Source organism: Dicentrarchus labrax, unplaced genomic scaffold (genome assembly GCF_905237075.1).
Source record: "Dicentrarchus labrax unplaced genomic scaffold, dlabrax2021, whole genome shotgun sequence".
In the NCBI taxonomy this organism is placed as follows: domain Eukaryota; kingdom Metazoa; phylum Chordata; class Actinopteri; family Moronidae; genus Dicentrarchus; species Dicentrarchus labrax.
The window spans coordinates 23,482,288-23,493,768 of record NW_026136713.1 but is presented as its reverse complement, the minus strand read 5'-3'; the positions used below and the strand labels follow the sequence as shown (position 1 = coordinate 23,493,768).

The 11,481-nt window shown below is 41.1% G+C and overlaps 1 protein-coding gene across 2 annotated transcripts; it reads left to right on the top strand.

The window, feature by feature from the left end:
* Positions 1–5,829: 5,829 nt before the first annotated feature.
* si:ch211-132p1.2 (proteinase-activated receptor 4) lies at positions 5,830–9,010 on the top strand. Of its 2 annotated transcripts, none has more exons than XM_051420053.1 (2): positions 5,830–6,571; positions 7,289–9,010. In XM_051420053.1, exons 1-2 carry the CDS (start codon positions 6,552–6,554, stop codon positions 8,361–8,363), a joined length of 1,095 nt encoding a protein of 364 aa, XP_051276013.1. In that variant the 5' UTR covers positions 5,830–6,551; the 3' UTR covers positions 8,364–9,010. The 2 variants fall into 2 exon arrangements, with proteins under 2 accessions (XP_051276013.1, XP_051276012.1); XM_051420052.1 differs by having other exon boundaries at positions 5,842–6,571; positions 7,318–9,010.
* The last annotated feature ends 2,471 nt before the right edge of the window (positions 9,011–11,481 follow it).

Genomic DNA, 11,481 nt, shown 5'->3' with positions numbered 1-11,481 from the left:
GTCTGTTAACTAGTCTGTCCTACTGTCTGTCTGTCTGTCTGTCTGTTAACTTGTCTGTCCTACTGTCTGTCTGTTAACCTGCCTGCCTGTCTGTCTGTCTGTTAACTTGTCTGTCCTACTGTCTGTCTGTCTGTCTGTTAACTTGTCTGTCCTACTGTCTGTCTGTCTGTCTGTTAACTTGTCTGTCCTACTGTCTGTCTGTCTGTCTGTCTGTCTGTAAACCTGCCTGTCTGTCTGTCTGTCTGTTAACTTGTCTGTCCTACTGTCTGTCTGTCTGTCTGTTAACTTGTCTGTCCTACTGTCTGTCTGTCTGTCTGTCTGTCTGTAAACCTGCCTGTCTGTCTGTCTGTTAATCTGTCTGTCCTACTGTCTGTCTGTCTTGCTTTATAAACATTTAAACTGTTGGTCAGTTTAATATTTTACAATGAATCATATTTTAGAAGTCTTTCCATTTGATGAACCTTTATACGTCTACTGGACTACATTTATCTCACAGCTTCAGCCACACATTTTAACAAGCAACAATAAAATCTTCATTCAGTGTCTCCTGATGATAATCAGACGGAAATATTTCCTCTGATTATGATGATGATGATGATGATGATGATGATGATGATGAAGAACATGGAGACGTCACACAGCCGGTGAGGAGATGAAGGACAGAGTGAGGCAGTAAAGATGACGATGATTGGCCAGGACTGACCTCTGGTGGACACAGTCAGTACCTGCATCAGGAGGCTCAGTTCAAACCTGATTAATTTTATTTTAGTTTGTGTTTTCTTATCAATAACTAATCAATAATCATAAGAGAAACATAGATTCACTCTTAGGTCTGTGCACACTGCCAGCGTGTCCGTGCCCGATGCAGCGCCTGCGGTGGATCGCGCTGTTCCGGGTTTGGCAGCCGGTTCCACTGGTTACATTGTAACACTAATGATTTGGCTATGGTAGAACAGAGCAACCCTGAGGAGCAATAGGCCTCTGTGGCTACAGAGAACCTGAGCAGTTCTCAGTCTGCCAACACTGAGGAAGCTTCCATCAGTGCAGACAGAAACACTGTGAGCACACAGGAAGGACAGGGCGTCAGTCAAGTTCTAACAGGAACACAGATCTATGTTCTTTAGACGACATAACTGATTTTCTGGATGTAACTTTTGACAAATCTGTCAGAGTATGTGATTATTTTAACGACACTGAAAAGTTCATCAGATCCGTCAATTCAATTCAATTCAATTCAATTCAATTCAATTCAATTTTATTTGTATAGCACCAATTCATAACAGAAGTTATCTCAGGACACTTTTCAAATAGAGCAGGTCTAGACCGAACTCCTTAAAACATTATTTACAGAGACCCAACAGTTCCACCATGAGCAAGCACTTGGCGACGGGGGCAAGGAAAAACTGCCTTTTAAGAGGCAGAAACCTAGGACAGACCCTTCGGCTCTATGTGGGTGGTCGTCTGCCTCGACTAGTTGGGGTGAGAGAGAGAGAGAGACAGACAGACAGACAGACAGACAGACAGACAGACAGACGCACAGCAACAACAGCAGCAACAACTACACTAATAGTAGTGACTGATGATGATGAACATGAAGAAGATGATGATGACGACAACAACAGCAACGATGGGGGACAATGAGCAGTGACAACAGTAATAATAGTAACTGTAGTAATAATAATATTAATAATAATAACAATAATATCAGTGATATTAGCAATGACAGTCAAGCACGACCATGGCAGGAGGCTCCACCAGGATCCATGAGAACCTGCGAGACGAGAAAGCACAAGAACTCCGGGGAAGAAGTGAAGTTAGTAACATGCATTAGTGGGACATGAATGAGTGCAGAAAGAGAGAGGAAGGGAGGAGCTCAGTGCACCATGGGATATCCCCCGATACTCTAGGCCTATAGCAGCATAACTAAGGGATGGTTCAGGACTCACCTGATACAGCCCTAACTATAAGCTTTATCAAAGAGGAATGTCTTAAGCCTACTCTTGAATGTGGTGAGGGTGTCTGCCTCCCGAACCACAACTGGAAGCTGGTTCCACAGGAGAGGAGCTTGGTAACTGAAGGCTCTGGCTCCTGTTCTACTTTTAGAGACTATAGGAACCACAACTAGTCCTGCATTCAGAGAACGCAGTGTTCTAGTGGGGTAATAGGGTACTATGAGCTCTTTAAGCTATGAAGGGGCCTGACCATTAAGAGCTTTGTAGGTGAGGAGGAGGATTTTAAATTCTATTCTACATTTTACAGGGAGCCAGTGCAGAGAAGCTAATACAGGAGAGATATGATCTCTTTTTCTAGTTCCTGTCAGTACTTGTGCTGCAGCGTTCTGAATTAATTGGAGCGTCTTAATGGACTTATTGGGGCAGCCTGATAATAAGGAGTTGCAGTAATCCAGCCTAGAAGTAACAATTCAATTCAATTCAATTCAATTTTATTTGTATAGCGCCAATTCATAACAGAAGTTATCTCAGGACACTTTTCAAATAGAGCAGGTCTAGACCGAACTCTTAAAACAATTGCATGGATTAGTTTTTCTGCATCCGTCTGTGATAGGATGTGTCTAATTTTTGTAAGATTACGTAAATGAAAGAAGGCAGTCCTAGAGGTTTGCTTTATGTGGGAATTAAATGACATGTCCTGATCAAAGATAACTCCTGACAGTATAAGATTCCTGACAGTGGTGCTAGAGGCCAAGGTAATGCCATCTAGAGTAACTATATCTTTAGACAGTGAGTCTCTAAGGTTTTGGGGGCCAAGTACAAGAATTTCGTTTCGTTTTCGTTTCGTTTAACATCAGAAAATTGCAGCTCATCCAGGATTTTATGTCCTTAAGACATGTTTGTAATTTAGATAATTGATTAATTTCATCGGGCTTGATCGATAGATATAACTGCGTATCATCTGCATAACAGTGAAAGTTAATGGAGTGATTCCTAATAATGTTGCCTAAAGGGAGCATATATTAAGTAAATAGTATTGGTCCAAGTACAGAACCTTGTGGAACTCCATGACTAACTGTAGTATTTATTGAAGATTCATAATTAACATGTACAAACTGCGAACGATCTGATAAATATGACTTAAACCAGCTTAGTGCGGTTCCTTTAATGCCAATTTGATGCTCAAGTCTCTGTAAAAGAATATCATGGTCAGTGGTGTCAAATGTAGCACTAATAGTACAAGTATAGAGACAAATCCATTGTCAGAAGCAATCAGAAGGTCATTATTAACTTTAACCAGAGCTGTCTCTGTGCTGTGATGAACTCTAAATCCTGACTGAAAATCCTCAAATAAACTATTGTTATGTAGAAAGTCACACAACTCTTTGGCGACTACTTTCTCCAGAATCTTAGAGAGGAAGGGGAGGTTAGAGATTGGTCTATAGTTGGCTAAAAGAAAAAAGATTAATCATATCCAGTAAAGAAGTGCCAATTAAGGGAACAACTTCTTTAAGCAGCCTAGTTGGGATCGGGTCTAATAGACAGGTTGATGGCTTTGATGAAGAAATTATTGAAGTTAACTGATGAAGATCGATAGCAGAAAAACAGTCTAAATATATATCTAAGTTTACATTAGTAAAAGTCCCTGAACTTGGAGAGCCACTGATAACTGTTGATGGCAGTTGGTGATTAATTTTCTCTCTAATAGTAATAATTTTATTATAGAAGAAGCTCATGAAGTCATTGCTACTTAAGTTTATGGGGATATGTGGCTCAAAAGAGCTGTGACTCTCTGTCAGCCTGGCTACAGTGCTGAAGAGGAACCTAGGGTTGTTCTTATTTTCTTCTATTAGTGCTGAGTAATAGGCTCCTCTGGCATTACGGAGGGCCTTTCTATAAATTTTAAGATTGTCTTGCCAAATTGAGAGATACTCTGATAATTTTGAAGAGCGCCATTTCCTTTCAGATTTCCTAGCTATTTGTTTTAACTGGTGGTTATACCAAGGTGCTAGTCTCCTATGTTTTAATAATTTCCTTTTTATAGGAGCGATAGAGTCTAATGTTGATCGTAGTGAGCCTGTAGCACTATCGACAAGATTATCAATTTCAGAGGGACTAAAGTCGTTATAGGACTCTGTTAAATTCAGACATGGCATTGAATTAAACACTGAAGGAATCTCCTCCTTAAATTTAGCCACAGCACTGTCAGATAGACATCTGCTGTAGGAAGTTTTGCCTAATGGCTTATAATCTAATAGTATGAATTCAAAAGTTATTAAATAATGGTCAGATAGGAAAGGATTATGTGGGAAGACTGTTAAATGTTCAATATCAATGCCATATGATAGAACAAGGTCAAGAGTGTGATTAAAACAATGAGTTGGTTTATTTACACTCTGACAGAAGCCAATTGAGTCTATTAATGATATAAATGCATTACTAAGGCTGTCATTGTTAACATCCACATGAATATTAAAATCACCTACAATAATTACTTTATCTGATTTAAGGACTAAACTTGATAAAAACTCTGAGAATTCAGATATAAAATCAGAGTACGGTCCAGGAGCGCGGTACACTATAACAAATAGAACTGGCTGCAGTGTTTTCCAGTTTGGGTGAGAAAGACTAAGAACAAGGCTTTCAAATGAATTATAATTTAGTTTAGGTTTAGGGTCCATTAAAACGCTCAAATCATATATGGCTGCCACTCCACCTCCTCGGCCTGTGCCTCGAGGAATGTGAGTATTAATATGACTGGGGGGGGTGGATTCATTTAGGCTAACATACTCCTCGTGGGACAACCAAGTCTCAGAAAGACAAAGTAAATCAATATCATAGTCTGACACACTGAGCAGGACAGAGGAGAGGGAGAGGGAGAAGCCATAGCTAACTGCTAATGCTAATGAGGCTAGCGTGTATGAAAAACTTTTGAAAATAGCAAAAAGTCGCTAAAAGAACTACGTATAAATGTTAAGATTTAGCATTCACTGACAGAGCTACAGCACCAAACAGTGAACACAGAGCAGGAAGTAAACCGGAAATGAGTCTGTACGCTTACCGTAGCACGTCACACAACCAATCAGCGAAAAATAAAAAATAACAGTCATCTGCATACTTAAAATGGTTCTGTTTTCCCACCTGCTTTGACATATGTTTGTGTAGAGGATAAATAACGGGTGAAAAGACCCATCCCTGTGGGGAGCCAGTGGAGGAGAAAACTTGATGGTTCCCAAAGGCTAAAATATGAGGTTGGATTGTATTAAAAGCAGAGGGAAAATCCAGAAGTCTATCAGACCAATTCCCTTCCAAATGTTTGAGAAGTAAGTTCAAGTAAGTAAGTAAGTAAACCTCTGTGTGGCCTATAAGCAAAGTGCATCATTTTTCACTAGTAGATGGTCTGAAAGGACTCGTCCTTTAGGTGGGCTGAGATGTGACCGTGAGGTCAGTCAGGTTGTCTTTATTAAGTTTTATGTTTTTATATTATCCATGTGTTTCTATCGCCATGGCGACAACAGCAGTAAAAACAGACCATCAGAGTTGATTTAAACCGTCTGCTGCAGAATAATAACAGCAGAGAGCCAGAGACAGGAAACTTGCTTATCAGCTGACAGACAGAGAGACAGGAAAAGAGAAAGAGAAAGACAGAGACAGGAAGAGAGAGAGACAGAACAATTGGAATGTTTTATATATTTTTTTTGTGGTTGTTTTGTGTCTCTTTTTTATCTCTTTGTGTTAGTTTTGTGTCTTTGTGGTTGTTTTATGTCTTTCTGGGGTTTTTTTTGTGTCTTTGTGGTTGTTTTGTGTGTCTTTGTGGTTGTTTTGTGTCTTTCTGGTTGTTCTGTGTGTCTTTCTGGTTGTTTCGTGTCTCTTTCAGTCTTGGTGTCCTATGTAGGGCAGGTGGAGGTATCTTTCTGTGCCCAGCAGCAGCCTTTTGTCTCATAATCTGTCTGCATACCATCTCAGCATGAGGAGAAATGATAAGGAGACTGACTGTGACTGTTGCTGAGCTGTGATTGGTCAATCACTGTCCTGGGGCGGGGCAGCCACTTACAAACAGTCAGACAAACAGACAGACAGACAGACAGACAGACAAACCTGATCCTAACCCCAACTCTCAAACAGGTTAAAAGAAATAAGGACCAAATAACATGAGGTATATAACTGGTCCTCACAAAGATAGACATAGTGTAGAGTCACTCACATACACACACACACACACACACACACACACACACACACACACATCTGGATCACATCAGCAGTTGAGGTAAGTCGAAAGCAGCTCTGAGATCAGTTAACACAAACTCAAAGCCCTGCAGCCCTGCTGCTGCAGTAACGAACCACAGGACTGTTAGAGAAAGAGGAAGAGAAGTGCAGCTGTTCAGATAGAAAAAGAGAAAGCCAACCCTAACACACCCTAAGTGTTGGAGGACCTGCGAGACTGAGAACAAAAAGAAAAAGTTCAAAAGAAGAAGAGGACATGCTGCAGGAACTGAAGGAAAAGAAGAAGATGAATTTGTTGTTTGGGACTCTGGTCTTCGTCTCTCTGTTGTCGTCCATCAGCAGCGTCTCTCCGTCTTCCCGTCTTGCAGACGAATGCTCTGGAATGTCTGTCCGTAAGTCTTCTCCTTATTTTACTCTGAACACATGGACAGGTAGAGACATGTTGAATTCCCAGCAGCCCCTGCTTCACATCAGGGTTAGGGTTTCATTGTGTGTTTACTCAGAGACAGTCTGAGCTGATCTTTGTGAAGACCCACTTAGTCCATGAAACAGAGGACATTTTATTAAAGAGAGGACATTTTATAAAAGAAAGGACATTTTATTAAAGAGAGGACATTTTATTTAAAAGAGGACATTTTATTAAAGAGAAGACATTTTATTAAAAAGAGGACATTTGTTAAAAGAAAGGGCATTTTATTAAAGAGAGGACATTTTATTAAAAAGAGGACATTTTGTTAAAGAAATTAGAACACATTTCACAATTTACATGGAATCAAGCTTGAAGGTTCATATACTTATACAGGAAAAGCAGAGACAGGAAACGTTACTTGTGATTGCTCAGCAGGCTGTTCTCTGTTAGAGGACCAGAAGCCTCACGCAGCCCTACTAGCACTCAGACACTCCCTCAACTGGGAAATTGCACTTTCAAAATTACTACTCCAATACCATACAACAATTTATTAACATTTGACTTTTTTTACTGGCTAACATTTTTACAATTGTGACTATACATTTGTAGGCATAACCTCTCCAGATCAGTTCAGAATCCAGTGGGACTCTGTTGTTCTAGGTCTCTTATGCAGAGCTCTGTCTCTCCCTCCTCGTTACAGACCACTGATGTGTGTTCTGGTCTCTGCAGGTCTGCGGGCATTCCGGCTGAAGACCATCTGTAACGTCACCACTCTGAAGGAGAAGCAGATGAAGGAGATCCAGGCTCCGACCACCAACCTGTACCTGCCAGTCCTCTACCTGCTGGCCTTCATTGTGGGTCTACCCTCCAACCTGCTGGCTCTGTGGGTGCTACTCTTCAGGACCAAACCACTGCCGTCAACCACGCTGCTGATCAACCTGACGGTGGCGGACTGCCTGCTGCTGCTGGCCCTGCCGTTTCGGATCGTGTACCACTTCAGGGGGAACCACTGGGAGCTGGGTGAGTCGTTCTGTCGCGTCGTCATGGCCATGTTCTATGGAAACATGTACGGGTCTGTGCTGTGTCTGGCGCTGGTGGCTCTGGACCGGTACATTGCCTTGGTCCACCCGTTTGGTGCCAAGACGCTGCGCAGCCGGCAGACATCTCTGTACATGACGGCGGCGGTGTGGTTGGTGGTTCTGGCCGCCATGCTGCCGCTGCTGGTCTCGCGACAGACTTACGTTTTGGATGAGCTGCAGATCACCACCTGCCACGACGCACTGCCTGAGGAGGAGCAGGAGAACTACTTCCTGCCGTACTTTGCCACCTTGTTCACGCTCTGCTTCCTGCTGCCGTTTGCCGTTGTGCTGTTCTGCCACGGGGCTGTGCTGCGCACCCTGCTGGCCGAGGGTAAGCGCTACGGTCATGCCGTCAGGGTGACGGTGCTGGTCCTGCTGGTTTTCATCGTGTGTCTGTTGCCTAGCAACATCCTCCTCCTCCTCACCTACACGGACAGCTCGCTGGACGGAGACGGTGAGGACATCTATGTCCCCTACATGGTTAGCTTAGCAGTTAGCACCTTCAACAGCTGCATCGACCCGTTCATCTTCTACTTTGTGTCGGTGGACTTCAGGGAGAAGGCCCGCAACACTCTCTGTTGCCGCAGCGACTCAGAGGACAAACCTTCGTCTCAGGGCAACAACGTGTCGTACTCTTCGTCATCAGGCCTGAGGTCAAAGGTCACCACTCTGACCATGTCCAGTCAGGATGTCTGAGAGGGCGTGAGGACTGCTGACATCATCATAGCTGTCAATCAAACATCAGAACACACTGATATGGAGGAATTGATCCCTGATGATTGATTGATTGATTGATTATTATGACAAAAACTGTAGTTTATTTACACATTAATGAAAAAATTAAGATTTACTTGTAAATATTTAAAGGAAAATTCTGTAAATTCACTCATCAGACTCACGTACTGGAGTACAAAACAGAATGCCAAATTTTATCGTAATGGTCCTCCTGCATCTATCATACATCAATAATACTTTATTTTTATGATCCATGATGACGAAGATACAGAGAGACAGAATTCAACCAGTACCAGTAAGATGTGATAGAGTATCAGCAGGTTTCTTGTATGTGTCCGGATTATGAGCTGATTAAGACCAGAACCAGAGTCAACATGTCCCTCCTTTCAGAAGAGCTAACAGTGCCCCCTGCTGCTCAACCTCTGAACCACAACCACAGGGACCTTTGAACTTGATTTTGTCACATAGTTTGTGTCATGTGCTTGATTTGTAGTTCCTCACTGTGACCACCAGAGGGCAGCAGACACTGAAGTGTATTTAACGTGTGTTTGATATCACATTAACATTATTAGATCTCATTCTTCATTAAAGAACATGATTCAGTTTGATTTGATTTGGTTTGATTTGATTACAGAATATAGATTGTTATACAGCTCATATTCTGCTCTCCCCCTAGGGGGAAACAATACAACACATCACAACACAACACAACTCAACACATTATAACACAACACAACTCAACACACCACAACACAACTCAACAAAACACATCACGACACAACACATCACAACACAACACAACTCAACACACCACAACACAACACATTACAGCACATCACAACACAACACATTACAACTCAACTCAACACAACACAACACAACACAACTCAACACACCACAACACAACACATTACAGCACATCACAACACAACACATTACAACTCAACTCAACACAACACAACTCAACACATCACATCACAACACAACTCAACAAAACACATCACAACACAACACAACAAAACACATCACAACACAACACAACTCAACACAACACAACACATTACAACTCAACTCAACACAACACAACTCAACACATCACATCACAACACATTACAGCACATCACAACACATCACAACTCAACACAACACAAAACAACACATTACAACACATCACAACACAACACAACACAACTCAACACATCACAACACAACACATTACAGCACATCACAACACAACACAACTCAACACATTACAGCACAACACAACACAACACATCACAACACAACACATTACAGCACATCACAACACAACACAACTCAACACATTACAGCACAACACAACACAACACATCACAACACAACACATTACAGCACATTACAACACATCACAACACAACACAACTCAACACATCACAACACAACACATTACAGCACATCACAACACAACACATTACAGCACATCACAACACAACACAACTCAACACATTACAGCACAACACAACACAACACAACTCAACACATCACAACACAACACATTACAGCACATCACAACACAACACATTACAGCACATCACAACACAACATAACTCAACACATTACAGCACAACACAACACAACACATCACAACACAACACATTACAGCACATCACATCACAACACAACACAACACAACACAACACATCACAACTCAACACAAAACAACACCAGTGTTGCCACAGTTACTTTGAAAAAGTAATCTGATTACTGATTTAAAAGGTAATTTAGTTACTTTACAGATTACTTGATTTTAAAAGTAACTAAGTTAGATTACAAGTTACTTTATTAGTTACATTCAGCAGCTGCCGACAACACCCCCGCCGCCTCAACATAAAAATGACAACCGGTTTTGCCAACACTCACTTTATTGGAAGTGCATTTTTAACAGTAACGTCAACAATGTATCTCCTGACATTTTAAGTTGAACTTAAAAACTATTTCCTGAAAAAAATACATGTTTTTATAAAAAATAAAATAAAGAAAGTCTTTCTTGACTTCACTTAACATAAATACTTGTTTTTATAAAAAAAATAGACAGTCTTTCTTGTTCTTGAATTCACTTAACATAAATACCCTACTTGTTTTTCTAAAATATAAAATAAAGACAGTGTTTCTTGACCTGACATATTTAACTGTTAACAATGTAATGGCAAAACTTAGTATTTATAATCTATATTGTTTATAAATGTAACTATTAAATTCTTTTTAACATACTTTATGAACATTGTACCTGTTGTTCACAGCATTAGAGCAGCAAGGAGTGGTTTTACAAAACAAAACAAGTTTATAACACCACACGTAGCATTTCCTCTACAACATACTGCCCGACCAACTTCTTCAACTCTCCCCAACTTACTGGTTTTGCACCGAAGTCCAGCTTTTGTTGTTTGGGTGGTGGGGGACCTCCTGCTCTCTGCTTCATACCACCTGGTGGGACTTGCTCTGTAAGTAAGTATGTTCCCAGAGATGCAAGAAGAAAGCAAATATATTTTTATTACGGAAAATGACAAACATAGTAATGCACCATGACTTGGATATGTAACTTTAATCTGATTACCGGTTTGGAAATAGTAACGCGTTAGATTACTCGTTACTGGAAAAAGTGGTCAGATTGGAGTAACGCGTTACTAAGTAACGTGTTACCGGCATCACTGCACAACACAACACAACTCAACACAACTCAACACAACACAACACAAACATGTTCCAGAAGTTATTTTTAACCCACAATCCTCCCCTGCCAGGATGTGATACTGTGAGTGAACAGCAGGTGGCAGCAGGTTCCACTGCAAACTCATCCTATACTTCAGTAAAAGTACTACCATGGTATACTCCATTACAAGTAAACATCTGCATTTTACTTCATTACAACAAATAAAGTCTGAGACATTAAATCCAAAAAAAAATAAAGAATAAAGTTGGTGGAGGAAAACAGTCTCTTGTGTGTGTCCACCAGTCCTCCCCTAACACAGCGTAACTGCTCCCAGTTAGGCTGGTTTGATGGGTTAGGGTATTGATTGAACACAGCAGATGAGAATACACA

Excerpts from the sequence above, each read along its gene's own strand:
- si:ch211-132p1.2 (XM_051420052.1), top strand. The coding sequence starts at position 6,436 with ATGCTGCAGGAACTGAAGGAAAAGAAGAAGATGAATTTGTTGTTTGGG. Across the intron at positions 6,572-7,317 it reads ATGCTCTGGAATGTCTGTCC|GTCTGCGGGCATTCCGGCTG; the intron begins GTAAGTCTTCTC and ends TGGTCTCTGCAG.